At 35.6% G+C, this 19,889-nt stretch overlaps 1 protein-coding gene across 8 annotated transcripts in view; it reads right to left on the reverse strand.

Annotated features, from left to right (window-relative positions):
• PTBP3 (polypyrimidine tract binding protein 3) overlaps positions 1–19,889 on the reverse strand; it is a 113,254-nt gene that overhangs the window by 46,833 nt on the left and 46,532 nt on the right. For 4 of the 8 annotated variants that reach the window (XM_032865609.1, XM_032865603.1, XM_032865602.1 and 1 more), the window contains 2 exons: positions 6,384–6,553; positions 2,378–2,524 (listed from right to left, as the gene is read on the reverse strand). In XM_032865609.1, coding sequence (XP_032721500.1) covers positions 2,378–2,524; positions 6,384–6,553 — 317 coding nt within the window. Of the gene's footprint in view, positions 1–2,377; positions 2,525–6,383; positions 6,554–10,401; positions 10,431–19,593; positions 19,749–19,889 lie in introns of those variants that run through there. The other 4 variants (XM_032865607.1, XM_032865608.1, XM_032865606.1 and 1 more) reach the window with 3 other exon arrangements.

Consider the following 19,889-nt stretch of genomic DNA (forward strand, 5'->3'; position numbering starts at 1 on the left):
AAAAAAAAAAGACCAAAACCTATACCCTCACTCCCAACTCCAAATATTTCTAATAAAATAAAACTTTAAACATTAAAGTAAAAACAGCTAAAGCATAAAAGTATGAGAATAGGTTAAAAAAAATTTTTAAATGTTGCTACACTAGGTCTTTATGAGCATGGTATCAAAATCAGAAACCATAATATAATCTTAAAGAGATTTGATTATTGCATAAAAATATTTTAAAAACTGTATTAGCAGGGACTCTTGGATGAATCGGTTGAGAATCTGCCTTCAGCTCAGGTCATGATCCTGGGGTCCCAGGAACAAGCCCCAAGCTGGGCTCTCTGCTCAGCAAGGAGTCTGCTTCTGCCTCTCTCTCTGGCTCATACTTTCTCCCTCCTTCTCTCTCTGTCAAATAAATAAATGAAGTTGTTTTTTTTAACTGTATTAGCAGACCAAACTAAGAACCAGAAAGAATGGGGGCGCCCAGGTGGCTCAGTGGGTTAAAGCCTCTGCCTTTGGCTCAGATCATGATTGCAGGGTCCTGAGATCAAGCCCCGCATCAGGCTCTCTGCTCAGCAGACAGTCTGCTTCCTTTCCTCGCTCTCTGCCTGCCTCTCTAATTGTGATCTCAGTCTGTCAAATAAATAAAATCTTTAAAAGAAAGAAAGAAAGAAAGGAAGGAAGGAAGAAAGAAAGAAAGAAAGAAAGAAAGGCTGCCAGAGGCTAGAGGAGTGGAGGAATGAGGAATTAGTATTTAGGGTACAGAGTTTCAGTCTGGGAAGATGAAAGAATCTGGAGAAGATGGTGGTGATGGGTTACACAATGTGAATGTACTAAATGCTCCGAACGTGTTAAATCATTAAATACATCATTAAAAATTGTAAATTTTATGTTATATATATTTTACCAGGAAAAAACTGCATTAACAGAAATCACTATAAATTATCAAATAAATACTAAATAAACAGTAAGACGTCATTTCTCACATAGCGTATTAACAAAGACAAGAAAACTGCTTGCTCACACATTATCAGCCACCCCGTAAGTAAAACATATTCTTTTAAAAAGGCAATCCATAAAACCACATATGTAAACTAATAAGAAAATGTTGCAAGTGGGCTAAGATACATAAGAATGTTGCTATAGTGTTTTTTGTAAAAGCAAAAAACTGGAAACAATTTCAATGTCTATTAACAAGATACTGATAGACTGTAGCAATCTTATAGAAGGGAGTATTAAGCATTCATTTAAAAATCATGAAGTAATTCTATCCTTGTTGTCATGAAACAACATCCATGACATATTACATAGAAAAAAATACCTTTCAAAACATTAGGATTCCACTGATATAAAATTATATACACAGACAATTATACACCTGAATAGAGAAGGGGTTCACACCAAACTGCTGGCAAAATGTTACCTAATTAGCTCTCTCTGGATAACTGTATTGTTTTCAATGTTGTTACTGTTATTTTTTTACTTTTCTAGATTGTTTCAATGTTTTACCATGAGAATGTATGCAATTAAGAATTTATAAGTCAGTTTTTCATTTTAAAAAGTCTAATATGTAAAAAATGTAAAGCTGACATCTCAAATACTAAGTTTATATAGGTTATTATATATCGTTAATAGCTCTTAGAACAACTTAAGGATTATGCACAGGAAAAGTTATCATTTTAAGAATGTGGAAAACTATAATTTAAATTCAAAGAGCTGGTGGAGTTCTTCTGTCTAGAGTAAGAATATAGGGGCCAAACTTGCTCTTAACATAGTAAAAAACCTCTTTCCTGCTTTGTGGATCAATTTTTCTACCCTTGAATAACTTCAAATTACTATTTTAGCTACTACATATCAACCTGGAGAAACACAGAAAAAGTCAACGCGAACTATATCAAAAACTGAAAAATGAGGTTAGAGATGTTGATATTCTACAATCCACGTTTATCTAGGAGGGTCAAAATATATTTAATGAATGTTTCTATATAAATTCTTATTAACATTTTAAATGTTAAATTCCATTACTTAACATCACTACAGAAGTTTCACTCAAATTCTTACTGCCTCTGTTATGGAGTCTGTATATTCTGTGAAAAGTTCTTTTTAGATCTGAAATTTTAAGAGATAGAAATATAAGTTTTTCTTTTACTCATAAAAAGTTTCAAGGGAAAACTAACACGATTCCTAATATCAGAACTTCAAGCCTATTTCTAAGTAGTACTACTTAAGCCTTCAGGTAGGAATTTACACACACAATCTTTACTAATAAAGCATCCTAACATGAAGGAAATCACAAGATTTTTTTTTTCCCCTCTGAAAAACAGAAAATTAATTCTATGTTATTATACCATGAGTTCTTGTAACTAATTTTTAAAATGCCTTTAATACTTACAGCTTGATTAGGTAGATTGTCAGTCTTAAGTTCTCTGTGATTGGAATACTGAATAAAAACAGGCTGGCTTCGAAGGTGAGGAGTAACAGGAGTGTAATAATTCACCATAGTAACCGCAGCTTCCTCAGAAGCCATTTCTAAGAAAGCCTGCAATAAACACAAGAAAGCAAAGTGAAAGCTCATGTTTTTGAAAGACAGCTAAGAACTATGAAAAGACTTTTGCTTCAAAGCGTATCACTGATGTTAACTGAAAACACATTTGAAAAGTTGGGTTCAATAAAGGATTTGGGCCTGGGAAATTGCCAGTTGAATAAATGATTTCATGTGGTTTTTGGTTTTTCTCTTTTTTCTTTTTCTCTAAAATCTAGAAATAATTAAAAAGGCAAAAATAAAGGTGAGCATTAGCACACCTGATGCTTTTGGGGGGTTGGGATTTAATCGTTCTTTCCCAAAGAAAAACTTCCCAAAGATGGGGGGGAACATAATGATTTGCTCTCCTTTACCTTTTACTAAACAACTCTTTATGATACAATTAAGTTTATTATGCAATTAAAAAGAGCATGCGGGTGCAAAGGCTCAATTGTTCAAATCAGGGAAATGGGGGAACTTTCAGCATTAAGTCAATATTGACTTGAGTCATTCAAGTCACTTTTTTTAAGATCCGTATTAAAAAATAGAGAGTGATGCTTGGGTGGCTCAGTTGGTTAAGAATCTGCTTTCCGCTCAGGTCACAATCCCAGGGTCCTAAAATCTAGTTCCACATCGGGCTCCCTGCTTGGCAGCCAGCCTGCTTCTCCCTCTGCGGGCTGCTACCCTGTTTGTACGTGCTTGCGCTCCCTCCCTCTATCTCTGACAAATAAATAATCCTAAAAAAAAAAAAAGAAAGAAAAGAAACATCAACGCCCAAAATAATATCACCTGTATTAAGCCCTTACCAACCAAGATTTAATACCTAACAATTATAGTTTCAACCTCTCCCAAGAGTGGAATCTTAAACCAGTCCATCTGGAATTACCTGGTCAGCAATAGTGAGGTTATCTGCCTGACAGACCCCCCACCATCCCTAAAGGAAGGTGAACTTGCCTGACACAATTCACTCTGCTAGTAACTTCCTTGTCTCACCCTATTCTGCCTACAAAAGTTTTTCATTTTGCACTGCTCTTCACAGGTCCTTTCCATCTGCTAGACGGGATGCTGCCCAATTCATGAATTGCTGAATAAAGGCCAATAAAATCTTCAAAATTTACTCAACTGAATTTCATCTTTTAATATCTGTATCTGTAATCATTGTACTCATATCAGATATTTGAAAAAGAATATAGGAAGAGCTGAAATGGAAGAAGATCCTTGGGACTTACATCTTATTCTCTATATGGCTTCTTCTGGCTGTCGCCAACCCTATCTTAATGGTTTGTTAGGAAGACGAAATAGTAATCATTCTGACTCCTAGGAACTACCTGTAAGAACATCTCAAATTTAGGGGCACCTGGGTGGCTCAGTTGGTTAAGTGACTGCCTTTAGCTCAGGTCATGATCCTGGAGTCCCAGGATTGAGCCTCACATTGGGCCCCCTGCTCAGCAGGGAGTCTATTTCTTCCTCTGATCCTCCTCCCTCTCCTGCTCTCTCTCATTCTCTCTCTCAAATAAATAAAAATAAAATCTTTAAAAAAAAAAGAACATCTCACATTGTTCATGCAGGAACAACCCCTGATTGAATCAATGCAAATTTCTAGTTAGACAATTCTTTTTCACTACAACAGAGTATGTAATTAGCAAGTGTACAGTAACCACTTCAAATTATGCATAAAATATTTCATTCATAAAAATGTGTATTTATTAAGAACAAAATTTACTTAACACAGATAATGGCAAATATCTATAAAACAAACTACTTATTTGTTTATAGTTATATTACTTGCTAAATGTTTCTATTTGGCAAATATTCAGTGAAGGAATATTAACTTGACAAATATTAAATGTGATGCTTAACCGTATCACTCAAATGTCACAAGTGAACCAATTAAATGTTTTAACTAACAATATTCTATGAAGTAGTAATGTTAGCCATGTGATAGCAGATCAAATATCATTAATCAATCCAAAATAGATAAAACTCCACCATCTTCAAGGAATCAATGTCCACACTGCAATTTAAAACCACTATCCAACTGTATCAGTAATATACTTACTAGTTTGTCTACGAGGTTAAAAATGATCAAGGTAATCAAAATAGCTAAATAATACTTCCTATCTGGTTTTTAATCATCTTTTCAACAAAGAATTTATAAATTGTTTGCTAATAATATTCACTCTACGGGGGAACAGTATCTTTCTGAAAACTCCTTCATAAATGCAAGAACTAAACTCAATGTCTAACAGTCACACAAAAGAAAAGCTAAACATCTTTGGAATACATGATTCTTGTGATAGAAAATTTTTCCTGAAAGTATATACAACCTAAAAATTCATACACAAAAATAACTTTTTCCACATGGAGCCCAGTAAAGGAATTATTTAGGTTTTCCCAAAGTATGCAGAGAAATCCATTTTCATAATAAGGAGTGGAGAAAAAATCAAAAGTCACTACCCACAGAAAGGCTGGTACGGATATCCCCCAGGCTGCCCTCAACACTTTACCTCTAAGTACCAAAGGGTAGACTATACCTAGTCCTAACGGCTAGGTAGTTCCTAGTAGTTCTAATGGCTCACATGACACTCTCTCGCTAAAGTATATTACTAACAAAATATTTTCAAAACAGGATTTATGATCCAAAGACAAGCACTTAACATAACAGTCAGTTAGCACTACAGATAAATAACAAACCCCAAACCAGTAGTAGAGACAAAGACAAAGTGTGATCTTGCCTGCTGCTCCTCGTAACAGTTTGAAAGAATGTACAGAATACACTCCATGAAACATGATAATGTACATGATACACATACATGATACATCTCACAGCCATTAGACTTGGCCACACTGGCTCTTCTAAAACTATGCAAACTATATTATTCTCAACAGTGGCAACTGAGTTAAAACAAAGATCCAAGTGCATGTACGATCTCCAAAAGATGTAAGACAGAAGTGTAAACACAACAGAAGTTGAATACTAAGACATGTTATTTATTTAACCTCTCAGATTTAAATAATTACATCTGAACTAAATGGGAATGTTTATTTCGTTTACTAAAGGGCCAGAATCAGACATCTTCCAATCTCTTTCATAACCAACACATATCAATCTATTTATAAATCTGTTTATGTTTCTTAAACTTATTTATGAAAATTCTAAGAAATAGGGACTTATCACTACGTATTACACAATGTCTGGGGCCTAAATTTGTTGTCTTCTTACAGCAATGCTCAGCATAAAAGATTTTCAGGACAACCAAAAACTGGAAAAGAACTAAAGAATTCACCCTAGTGGGGTCTAAGGTTGAACAAGAAAGTAGACGATTGTTCAAATTAACATAAAAAGTGTTATATTTTTGTCCTGGTCACCACAAAAGCAAGTTTCCTTATTCATCTTAAGAAAAACCTATTAACTTCTGAAATGAAAAAATTCTAACAGTCTCTCCTGAATTATTAAAGAAGATATATATTTAATTCTACAATTAAAATATACTACACATTTCTCTAAAGATTTTAGAAAACTTTAATGTTCTTTAATTGCCAAATAAGGTATAATTTATATCCTCTCTCTGTGTGTCTTGGTCTTCTGATAATCAAAGGGTTTTTTCATAAACTATTCTGTAATTAAGAATATAAAAGGTTTTTTGTTAAGGAAGAAAAGGCCAAGTCACTGATTAAAAAATAATTCTATGTCCTGTGTTAATATTTTTGTTTGTTGCTTCCTGTCACACATAAAAAAATTCTATCTAAAGAACTAAAAAACTATCTAAAGAAAATGAAATCCAGAAAACATAGAAAAGTTCAAGAAAATAAAAGTCATCTTTAGCACTAATACCCAGAGATAATCACTGTGGTTCAGTCTTTAAATATTACATACCTGGCTTTTTCCTTTCAACATCAAAAGATTAGTAACTTTGCCAAATGGTAGACCTAATGATATGACCTCTGCTTCGGTGACATCACTTGGAATTTTGCGAAGATGGAGAACACGGGAAGGCGAACAGGGAGGTCTATCTCCTTTAAATTTCTTGTTGTCATTCCCATTAGCTAAAAAAATATAAGATTTTTTGAAATTACTGAAACTAATTTAAGTTGACATACTACATTAACCCTATTGTCATGTTTCATCCTTCCAACAGTTTTAGTTTTTGAAATTCAGGACACTATGGATCTGATCAGGGAAGAGGAGGATAATGGAAAACAAACCATCCACCTTCAATGAATCAATGGGTATTTTTGGTTTTTCACTGCAAGTATTAAATTAGTGAAAAATTCAATTCTGATTTTTAACTTCAAGGAAAAGCATTAAATAAATTACATATTTATACCTCTAAATAGACAACTATTTGTTGTGAGTAGAGAACAATTTTATAATGTCTCTAATGTATTTTTAAAGATATTTTTCTTATTTGTTCTAGTGCTAAATAAATAAGAACAATAACTTTTAATAAAGATTGTAAAAGAAATTTTATATTTACCACATCCTGAGGGGATTTGGATTTGAACTGTATCATTATGAAAATTAAGTTTACTTCTTAGGCATTATTATTTTTTACTGATCTTTTTATGAAGTATTTTTTAGAAGCTAAATTGTTGTTTCCTAACATAATCTTATTCCTTATTATGTAACAGTAGATCTTAACTTAAGCATCATCTTGTTAGAAATGCAAATTTTCAGCCCTACCCCAGACCTACTGAATCAGAACCTAGGGCTAGGACCCAGTAACCTATGTTTTAACAAGCCCTCCACATGATTTTGGTGCAATCTAAAGTTTGAGAACCACTGCTATACAATAAACAAATCCACTAGCCGAGTTTACAGCTAAATTTTATTTAAATCCTTTTAACATTGACAATAACTAGAACTGACAAGCCTATAATGAATACTCAAACTTATGTACATAAAATTCAGAAATGTTTTTCCCCAAAAATAGCACCATGTATGACTGAATGAATGCAAATTATCTGAAAGCCCTAGGTTTCATTATAGTGTTTTTTTTAAATTAACACATAATATATTATTTGTTTCCGGGGTACAGGTCTGTGATTCATCAGTCTTACACAATTCACAGCACTCACCATAGCACATACCCTCCCCAATGTCCATCACCCAGCCACCCCATTCCTCTCACCCCCCTATAGTGGGGTTGTTTTTTTTTTAATGCTAAGTAGTACCATACTTAACACTATTAGGAGGAAAATACAATCTTCCCAAATGCCTAAAACTGTCATTTTTCCAAACATTAATGGAACTCTGCAAACAAAGAACATGAAGACCACATAAAAACTACAGGGCAATATTCTGTAACCGTATCTGTAGCACAGAACTCACTTGCTTACAAGTGGGTAGGTTGACTTAATAACCCAAATGAGGACTCACTCCCAAATTTTCTGTTCATGAATGCAGGCAGCATCCTACCCAGACCCCAAAGACTACCAGTTCCTATAGGTCCTTCCTGGCTATGCCTGTATATAGCAAATGCCTAGCAAGACTGTAAATAACAGGCAGTCAAATACTTATTGTAAATTAACCTGGGAGGGAAGAAATTCTTTTCCCACCTCAAAGTACCCAGAAATATTGATTTTCCCCTTCAAAATGACTGATTACATTTTTCATGTCCACTCTCGATGTCACTAAGTTCACCTATGATCTTCCCCCTTCCACTCTGCCTTCTTCTACTCACTCTCCCTCTAGCCCCACTCAGCTCCGACTTACCAAACAAAATAAAATAGTGTATCACATCATTATCTTCCCTTAAACACCCTGATGGGCTTCCAACAACCTAAAATGTCCCTTTGTTTCTAGTTTTCACACTGTTTTCACTTATACTGCCTCATTTGAGTTTACAAAAATATACATGAGATAAATCTTACTAATTTTAACAGATGAAGAGACAAAGGTTCAGAAAATAAGTGATTTTTGTACACAGCTAGCAAGTGTAAAAAGTGTCATTCAAACTAAAGTTTATTTTTTTAGCACAAAAATCTCAAAATGTCTTATCATTCCTAGAAAAAAACAAGCAACCTGACACTAACATAAATTTTCAAAGTATGTGCAGACTTAAGTGGATTATAATGATAACACTGTCACTAAATTAGAACACTGTAATTCATGCTCTAGATAGGAGTGAAAGCTGGGCACAGGGTGTGCCCTTTTGCACTCTCCTGGTAGGCCTAGATGGCAAGATAATAGTACCACAATCTTGTGCTTTCTTAACCAGCACAAGGTGTTAAGACTGGAAAAACACCCTAAAAGCAAGAGGATTTTATCAGTTTACCCAGAATATTCTAAAACAAATCAAAGAACATTTAGAAGATTGCTTCTTTAACAGAGGTTTTAATCATTACCTGTGTGATAAAAACAACTATACATGCTATTTGAGCTTGTGTTAGACTATCAAATAAAGAACTATGGTAACAAATTTTTATCAAGAAATATGCAATTAGGGGCGCCTAGGTGGCTCAGTGGGTTAAGTGTCTGCCTTTGGCTCAGGTCATGATCCCAAGGTCCTGGGATTGAACCCTGAATGGGGCTCCTTGCTCAACGGGGAGTCTGCTTCTCCCTCCCCCCCAACCCTCGCTTGTCCTCTTTCTCTCTCTCTCTCAAATAAATAAGATCTTAAAAAAAAAAATACAATTATAGAAACCCACCATTTTAGTTTAATTGTTCTGAATTATAAAAGTGACTGAGCTATGTTAAGAGCGTGGGCTATTAAATCAACCTGTTCTAACCAAGTTACCGGACATAATTGAGCCTCAAAATCTTTTCCAATAAAATGAGTATAATAGGGGTACCTGGGTGGTTCAGTTGTTAAGCATCAGGTCATGATGCCAGGGTCCTGGGATCGAGCCCCGCATCAGGCTCCCTGCTCTGTGAGAAGCCTACCTCTCCCTCTCTCACTACCCCTGCTTGTGTTCCTTTCCTCACTGTGTCTCTCTCTGTCCAATAAATAAAGAAAATCTGGGGCACCTGGGTAGCTTAGTGCGTTGAAGCCTCTGCCTTCTGCTCAGGTCATGATCCCAGAGTCCTGGGATCCAGCCCTCCATCGGGCTCTCTGCTCAGCGGGGAGCCTGCTTTCTCCTCTCTCTCTCTGCCTGCCTCTCTGCCTACTTGTGATCTCTGTCTGTCAAATAAATAAATAAAATAAAATAAAAAGAAAATCTTATATATATATATATTTTTTTTTTTTTAAGATTCCATTTACTTATTCAACAGAGAGAGAGAGAACAAGTAGGCAGAGAGACAGGTGAGGGGTGGGGGAAAGCAGGTTCTCCACCGAGCAGAGAGCCCGACACGCGGGGCTCGATCCCAGGAGCCCGAGACCATGACCCGGGCTGAAGGCAGAGGCTTAACCCACTGAGCCACCCAGGTACCCCAAGAAAATCTTTTTAAAAAAATGAGTATAATTACAGAGGTATTTTGGAAATTAAATTAGGTAACATATTTAAATACTAGACGTAGGTACACCTGGGTGGCTCAGTCAGTTAAGAGTCTACCTTCAGCTCAGGTCATGACGCCAGGGTCCTGGGATCAAGCCCCCCATCAGGCTACCTGCTCAGCAGGGAGTCTCCTTTTTCCCTCTCCCCCTGCCCCCCACCCCCTGCTCTTGCTCACACTCTTGATTGAACTCTGGCTCTAAAATAAATAAAAAATTTTTAATACTAGGTATAATGCCTAGCACATAATAATCAATAATATGTCTTGATTTTCTTAGGAAGGACTGTGTTACCTGAAAGTGATGTTCTTTCCACTTCTTTGGTATTAAAATGATGACTGTAGGTGACAGTGACTTTTTTCTCTTGATGTGCTTACTTAGCAAAATTTAAGACATTGCTCAAAATTAACTAAAAAATTTTATTATTCTATGAAATCTAAAAATCTAAGAATTACTCATCTAGATGGCCCCAGAAAAGGTTATAGCCACTGAAAAATGGAAAATATATAACCAATCACATGGGCATAATTTACTAAAAGTCAACAGGAAACAAGGAAATTATAATGCATTAAATATATAACTTTGAAGAACTACTCTCTGTACAAAATACATTAGAGACTTTCCAAAATTTTTATTATGAAAATCAGCATTCAAAATACTTAGCTTGTAAAAACCCTGCATCTTATTGAACAATATATTGAAAACTACTGAATGCCTGCTACATATTAGTCAGGTTCCAAAAAAATAAGTAGAAGAGACTTTTAAAAATTCATATATTCCCATCTCAAAACTGAAGAAATCCACCAGGAAAACTATCCTACAAATATGGATCTTTTTAAAAATGCAACTTTATTAGGTTATACTTTAGAGATAATAAAATCCACCTACATTTTAAATGCAATTTATCGAATACTGCAAAAATCAAGTTATAGAACCTTTCCACCATCTCCTAAAGTTCCCCGGTGCTCCTTTGTAGTCAGTCCTCCCTCCAAAACCCCCACCTCTCAAACTAAACATATACCATATACTACCACCATACTGTCTTGATTACGATAACTTTAGAGCAATTCTTTTTAAACAAAATTTTATTTTTTCTAAGTAATCTTTATACCCAAAGTGGAGCTTGAACTCATAACCTTGAGATCAAAAGTCCCATGCTCTTCCAACCAAGCCAGCCAGGAGCCCCTTAATAGCCATTCTTGAAATCAGGTACTTATCTGGGAAAGAATTCACATAACAGTTTTAAGTCATCCAAAACATATATATCATGATTTCTCTCTGCATTTATTGAGGCCCCTTTAATTTCCCTTAACAACGTTCTGTGGTTTTCAGTGTAATAGTCTTGCATATATTGCTTAACCTATATCCTACAACATTAGTAATTTTTTAGAACTTTCTACATAAACAGCTTTGTTCCTTACTTTCCAACATGTATGCCTTTTACTTCTTTTCTTTTAAAAAAATATTTTCTTTATTTATTGGTCAGAGAGAGAGCACAAGCAGAGGGACCAGAAGGCAGAGAGAGAAGCGGACTCCCCTCTGAGCAAGGAGCTGGATGTGGCACTCAATCCCAGGAACCTGGGATCATGACCTGAGCCAAAGGCAGATGCTCAACTGACTGAGCCACCCAGGTGTCCCTGCCTTTTATTTCTTACTCTAGCTTTACTGAACTGGCTAGGACTTCGTGTACAAAGTTGAATAGAAATAATGAGACTGAACATACTTGCATCATTATGGGTTTCAGAGGATAGGATTCTCTTAAGAACACTAAGTATGATGTAGTTTCATACCTTTATCAGGGTAAACAGGTCCCCTTCTATTCCTAGTGGCTGAGGGTCTTGTTTATCACAAATAAAAACTGAATTTTTCAAATAACACCTCAGGACATGTTAAGATGATCATAAAGTTTTTCTCTTTATTCCATTAACAGAGTATGTTGCACTAATTTTCAAAAGTTAAACCACTTTGTATTTTTGGAATAATTCTGACTCATTCATGATATATGATCTCCTCTCTACAGACATATAACTGAATTTAATTTAATGCCTTCTAAATATTATCTTTGGGTCCATTTTCATGAGGGATATTAATCTATAGTTTTCTTTTCCCTACTGTATCAAGGGTAATACTAACTCCATAAAATAAATTAGAAAGTGTTCTTCTGAGTTTGTATAGCATTGGTATTATTACTTCCTAAAATAAAGCCATTAGGTCTTTAACTTTTTAATTCTCAATTTTTAAATAGGTATGGAGTTATTTGGGTTTTCTAGTCACTTTGCGTCAGTTGTGATACTTTGTATTTTTCAAGGAATTTGTCCACTTCTAAACTGAATGAATGCCTGTTCATCTTAATGGCTTAAAATTATTCATAATCGTTTCTTTATCTCTGTTTTAGCCTGTGTAGGATACTGTAACAAAATACAACAGACAGGGTGGTTTAACAATAGAAATTTAGTTTCTCACAGTTCTGGAGATTAGAAGCCCAAAATTAAGGTGCCAGCATGTCACTTTCTAATGAGGACTCTTTTCCTGGCTTTAGACAAGGTACCTTTTTCCCTGTCCTCACAGGGCGGAGCCAAGAGCAAGCTCTCCAGTATCTCTTTATAAGGACACTAATCCCATCATGGGGGCTCCAACTCTTAAGGCCCCATCTCCACATTCCATTACAGTGAGGACTGGGCCTTACACACAAGAATTTGAGAGGTATACATTCGTTCATTCAGTCCATAACATTACCCTTTTAATGTATAGGCGCATTCTTGATGTTAGTAATTTCTCGCCTTTTTTGGTCTACCCAGAAGTTTATAAATTTTATTGACCTATAAAAAAAAGACCATTGGTTTCATTATTTTTTTTTCTACTGCTTGTTTTCTATGTCCTTAATCTATGTTCCTCATATTTAATATTTTCTTTCTTCTATTTATTTGGGACTTTAACTTACTTTTCTTTGCTATGTTTAGAAGCATAGATGATTCATTTTATACTTTTTTTCTTTTCTAATATAAACATTTAAAGCTATACATTTCCTTCTAAGAACAGTTCTAGCTGTACCCTTCAAAGTTTAGTAAATTGTATTTTGATTTTAATTCAATTCAAACTATTTTCTAATTTCCTTTGTGACATATTTGATCCATGGGTTAAGTACTACTCTTTTTTTTAAGAAGTAATTAGGAAAATTTCCCTCATAAATTGAGGATTATACCCCTTTTTTAAAAAAGGATTTTATTTATTTGACAGAGAGAGAGAAAGCACAAGCAGGGGGAGTGGGAGAGAGAGAGGCAGGCTTCCCACTGAGCAGGGAGCCAAATACGGGACTCAATCCCAGGACCCTGGGATCATGACCTGAACCAAAGGCAGATGCTTAACCTATCTGAGCTACCCAGGCACCCCGAGGATCATACTTTTTTGATTTCTAATATAATTTTAATGAAGTAAGAGAACTAATTCTACATAATTTTAATGCATTCACCTTTATTGAGACTTGTTTTAGGATCTACATATAGCCTATCTTGGTGACATCTCATGTGAACTTAAAAAAATGTGTATTTTGATAATGTTACAGAAAACGTTCCATTATCAATTAAAACAACCTAGTTGTTAGTGTTCAAAACCTCTATATTAGGGGATCTACAAACTTTTTCTTAAAGGTCTGCTTAAGTAGTTTAGGCTTTGTGAGCCATATAATCTCTGTTGCATCTATTTAACTCTACAGTGGTAGCATAAACCACCCAGAGGTATGTAAATAAAGGAGTGTGCAGGGGTTCAAATAAAGTTTTATGTATAAACACTGAAATTTCAATTTCATATAAGCTTCATGTATCTCAGAATATTGTTCTTTATTTTTCTCACAACTTAAAAATGTAAAAATCAGTCTTAGGTCACAGGAAATATAAAAATGGACAAATAAGACAGATTTGGCCCACATGTCAGAGTCTGTCAACCCCTTGTTCTGTATCCTGATTTTCTATCAACTATGCTACCAATTACTGAGAGAGAAGTTTTGAAATCTCCAGCTATAACTGTGAATTTGTCTATTTCTCTATTTAGTTCTATTAGCTTTCATTTTACATATTTTGAAGCTGTTATCATGTATATATAATATATAAAAATTATATATAATATTAACATTACATATTAATTATAAATAAATTATGTATTATAAAATCATATGATATATAATTATCTATCATAAATAAGATGGCATATATGTTATATGTTATATATTAATATATATTAAAATTACATATATTTTTCTTTATACACTTACCAAGAAATACAAATAAATACAATGAAACACAAAATGATAAATAATGAATAAAATGAAATACCCAAAAAAATGGTCTAAAGAAAGCCAGGAAACAAAGGAAGAAAAAGCAAAGAATAAATGGTACAAATAGAAAACAATGGCAAGATGGCAGACTTAAAACCAACCATGTCAAATAATTTTATTAAGTGGAAATGGCAAAAGATTCCAAATAAAAGGCAGAGTTTATCAGTCTGATAAAAGCAAGACTCAATTATATGATGTGTCAAAGAAATCCATTTTTTAAAAAAATTTTATATTCTGGGACACTCAGTTGGTTAACCTCTGCCTTTGGCTTAGGTTATGATCCCAGGGTACTGGGACTGAGGCCCACATCAGGGTCCTCGCTCAGCAGGGAGCCTGCTTCTCCCTCTGCCTGCTGCTCTTCCTACTTGTACTCTCTCTTTCTCTAACAAATAAATAAATAAAATTTTTTTTTAATAAAAAATAAAAATAAGAAAATACTTTATTGTTAAGTAATCTTTACTCCCAATGTGGGGCTTGAACTCACAACCCCAAGACAAAGACTCAAACATGCTCTATTGACTGAGCCACCCAAGTGCCCCAGAAGAAATTTATTTTAAACATAAAATCTCAGTTTCAAAATAAAAGGGATGGGAAAAGATAAATATGTAGACAGTAATCATAATAAAGCTGAGTGGCTATACTAATATCCGAAAAAGCAGACTTCAGGAAAAGGAATATTACCAGGGATGAAAAGACATTTCATAATAAAGGAATCAATTTATCAAGAAAAGATAATATGTCATGCATAAATGAAACATACAAACATAAAACACAATTGATCTCTGCTTTTTAACTGGAATCTTTACGTTCTTTGTTTACTTTTGTTTAAGTGATTGCTCTGGGGATAAATCATCAATATGTATCTTTAACTTGCACAGTCTACCTTCAAATGATAACACTTAGGTACAATGTAAGAACTTTTCAAAGTATATGTTTATTTCCCTCATCAAAACCTTTCTGTTACTGTCATATATTTTACTTTTCACATATGCCATAGCTCCCCAAATATATTACTATTATCTTGCTTTAGTCAATTTTTTTCTTTTTACATCATGTTTTATACACTTAATGTATCTTTTTTTTTTTTTTTTTTAAGATTTTACCTATTCATTTGCTGGTGAGGAGAGAAAAGGAGAGAGAGCAAACTGGAGGAGAGGGAGTAGCAGACTCCCCACTGAGCAGAGAGCCGGATGCTGGGCCCTGGGGGTCATGAGCGGAGCCGAAGGCAGACACCTAACCAACTGAGCCACTCAGGTGCCCCAACACTTAATGTAACCTGTAGTCCTTTCCATAGAGAGTACTCTATACTTTTCTTTCTTTTCTTTTCTTTTCTTTTCTTTCTTTCTTTCTTTCTTTCTTTCTTTCTTTCTTTCTTTCTTTCTTTCTTTCTTTCTTTCTTTTTTACTGCAGTAACATCATATAGCAAAACTCACTATTCTAAATGTAGAATTCAGTGGTATTAAGCACATTCATAATATGCAACTATCATCACTCTCCATTTCAGTAACTCTTTTCATCACGTAAAACTGAAATTCTATACTCATTAAACAGTAACTCCCTATTTCCCTCTTCTTCCAGTCCCTGGCAATCACTATTTTACTCCCCATCTCTATGACTTCGAGTACTCTCACTTCCTCTTGTGCATATTCTACAGCTATTTCCTTTGTAGTTACCATGGGGACTATACTTAACATCCTTAAGTTATAACAATCTAATCTGAATTTATGCCAGCGTATCTTCAGTAATATGCAAAAACTCTATTCCTTTACACCTCTATCCCCACCCTTTCCTGTTGCTGATGTCACAGTATTATAACTTTATATACATGTGCCCCAAAACACGAACTAAAAATTCTTTTAAATGCATTAGTCTCCCAAAATACATGGGAAAAAATGTAGTGCTACAAACAAGTCACATGCTAGCTTTTAGACTAATAACTTTTAAAAATGCCATTCTCTTGTGAAAGGCCTGTACTCTGAAAACTATAAAATGCTGATGCAAGAAATGAAGGGAACATAAAGATATGGAAAGACACTCCATGCTCACAGACTGGAAGAACAAATATTGTTAAAATGTCTATACTACCCAAAGCAACCTACACACACCAAACACCAACACCAACAGCAGTTGTCACAGAACTAGAAAAAATAACCCTAAAATTTGGTATGGACCCACCAAACACTCCAAACAGCCAAAGCAATCTTGAAGAAGAAATGTGAAGCTGGAAACATCACAATTCCAGACTTTAAGTTATATTACAAAGTTGTAGTAATGAAAACACTGTGGTACTGACACAAAAACAAACACACAAATGAATGGAACAGAAAAGAAAACCCAGAAATAAACCCACGACCATATGGACAATTAATCTTTGACAAAGCAGAAAAGAATATCCAATGGGGAAAAAACAGTCTCTTTAACAAATGGTGTTGGGAGAACTGGTTAGTACCATGCAAAAGAATGAAACTGGACCACTTTCCTTCACCATACCAAAAAGAAAATCAAAGTGGATTAAAGACCTAAATGTGAGGCCTGAAACCATGAAAATCCTCAAAGAGAGCACAGACAGTAACTTCTTTGATATCACCTGTAGCAACCTCTTTCTAGATACATCTACCAAGGCATGGAAAATGAAAGAAAAAATAAACCATTGGTACTACAGCAAAATCAAGCTTCTGCACAGCGAAGTAAACAATCAACAAAACTAACAGACAACCTACAGAGAAGATACCTGCAAATGACATGTCCAATAAAGGGTTAGTATCCAAAATACATAAAGAACTTATAAAACTCGACACCCAAAAAAACGAATAATGCAATTAAAAAATGAGTACAAGACATGAACAGGCATTTCTTCCAAGGAAGACATGCAGATGGCCAACAGACAAATGAAAAGATGCTCATCATCACTTACCATCAGGGAAATGCAAATCAAAACTACAATGAGATATCACCTTACGCCTGTCAGAATGGCTAAAATCAGTAACACAAGAAAAAACAGGTGTTGGTGAGGATGTGCAGAAAAAGGAACCCTTGTGCACTGTTGGTGGTATATCATATAGTATTTGTCATTCTCTATTTTCCTTAGCATAATACTCTTTAGCTCCATCCATGTCACTGCAAATAGCAAGATTTTGTTCTTGTTTATGGCTGAATATTCCATTCTGTGTGTGTGTGTGTGTGTGTGTGTGTGTGTGTATGTATATATATACATACACACATCTTTTTTAAGACTTTATTTAAGAGAGGGAGAGGGAGAGTGCACGAGCAGGGAGAGGGGGCAGAGGGAGAAGGGGGAGAGGGAGAGGGAGAGGGAGAGGGAGAAGCAGATTTTTCCATTGAGTGGGGAGCCCAACATGGAGCTCAATCCCAGGAATCTGGGATTATGACCATATGCCAAAGGCAGATGCTTCACCAACCAAGCCACCCAGGTGCCCCTTAGGATTTTATTTTAAAGTAATCTCTACCTCTAACATGGAGCTGCTCACAACCCCAAGATCAGATTCCACTGATCGAGATAGTCAGGCATCCCTCTTTTTTTTACATCCCTCTTTTCTTTTTTTTAATCTGTGACTGGACTTTAGAGTCAAGTACGTCACACACAAATGATTTTTTTAAATCTAATTTATTTAAGCTAGAACACAAAGACATTTTTGAAGGACAGTTTTGCCAAATACTGGACTCTCAGTTGACAGTTTAATTCTTTTAGCACTTTAAATATATTGGACCACTGCTTTCTGATCCCCAAAGTTCCTGATGAGAAACATGCTCACATTATTGAGGATCACTTATATGTGATAAGTTGATTCTTCCTTTTGGCTTTCAAGATTCTTTATCTTTGGAAAGTTTGATTATAATGTGTCTCATGTGAGTCTCCTTGAGTTCATCTTACTCGGAGTTAAGCTTCTTGGATGTTTATACTCAAACTTTTCATCAAATTTGGGGCTGTGTGTGGTAGAATACCTGTCTGGCATAGTCAATGGAGCATGCAACTCTTGAGCTCCGGGGTGTAAGTTCAAGCCCCATGTTGGGTACAGAGATTACTTAAAAATGCAATCTTTATTGGGGTGCCTGGATGGCTCAGTCAGTTAAGCATTCAACTCTTCGTTTTGACTCAGGCATGAGTCATGAGATTGGGCCCTGCATCAGGCTCTGCACTCAGTGGGGAGTCTGCTTGAAGATTCTATCCCTCCAACCTCCACCCACTGAGCATGCACTCTCCCTCTCTCTCTAAAATAAATAAATCTTAAGGGGCGCCTGGATGGCTCAGTCATTAAGTGTCTGCCTTCAGCTCAGGTCATGATCCCAGGGTCCTGGGATTGAGCCTTGCATCGGGCCTCCTGCAGAGCAGGAAGTCTGCTTCTCCCTCTTCCACTCCTGCTGCTTGTGCCCCCTCTCTCGCTGTGTCTCTCTCTGTCAAATAAATAGATAAAAATCTTAAAAAAAAAAAACAAACTTTAAAATAAAATAAAATAAAATCTTTATAAAAAAATAACTGGGGACTGTGGTAATTCTAGAAATCAGATTCTTCCCCTTCCTTGGGGTCTTCTAGTTTTTGTTATGGTTTTTCTTCTTTTGATTGTTGTAAGCTATCTCTGTACCGAGAACCAGCCTTGGGTTTATATAAATTTAAAGTCTTCTCTGGTTTCTTTTGAGCCTTTTTCCCTGGCATGCATTATCACTTTCTAATTTTCCCTATAGAAGCAGTTGTTTTTTAATGTCTTAGTCTCTAATATCTCACTCCCAAAAAGGGTGAAAGGGAAATATGAAGGGAAAGGGAAAGAGTGCCAGTTCTCTGAATTCACTAGAAGTCACTGGAGGAAGGGGGAGTTTGCTACAACAGAAGGAGATGCAAAGACAATGGCTGCCTGCCTCTGTCTGCAACTATGTGCTCAGAAGAAGCAATTAACAATCAGAACACAGATCCCTGAGAGTTAAGAGGACAATGTCCTTTCTACCCATGCTGGCTCCCTCAAGCTATTTGTAAGCTGCTCCTGGAACATGTAGGTAGCTCCCTGCCATGTGATTTAAGAGCAGAGGATGGGAGGTGCCTGGGTGGCTCAGCAGGTTAAGTGTCTATCTTCAGCTCAGGTCAGGACGACCCCCATCAGGCTCCCTGCTCAGCAGGGAGCCTACTTCTGCTTTTCCCTCTTTCCCCTACCCCACTCCCCCTCCCCCATTCATGTTTTCTCCTACCTCTCTCTCAAATAAATAAGTAAAATCTTAAAAAAAAAAAACAAAAAAACAAAAACAAAACACAGACAATGGGTAGCTGCTACAGTGCTAAGACCTGAAATTGATCAAAATTAAACACAATTTACCTTCCAAGTCTTCCTCTGGAACAACTTGCAAGTTTTCAATAGACTCCAGAGTTCCAAATTACAGAAAGAGTCTGTTAGTGCAATTGTTGTCTAGGCAGGGAGTCAGATTCCTGGTGCTTCTTACTCCACTATTCCCAGAATCCTCCTTCAATTATCTTAAATTAATAAATTAAACCAAAATGGGGGAAAGAAAAAAAGGAGGGAGAAGTCATATCCACTCTGTGGATATTTACCATTTTGTACAAACTCAAGTTTCCACCTGGTATCATTTTCAAGTCTGAAGAATTTCCTTTACC

This window comes from Lontra canadensis, unplaced genomic scaffold (genome assembly GCF_010015895.1).
Source record: "Lontra canadensis isolate GAN:19392208 unplaced genomic scaffold, GSC_riverotter_1.0 scaffold30, whole genome shotgun sequence".
Classification (NCBI taxonomy): domain Eukaryota; kingdom Metazoa; phylum Chordata; class Mammalia; order Carnivora; family Mustelidae; genus Lontra; species Lontra canadensis.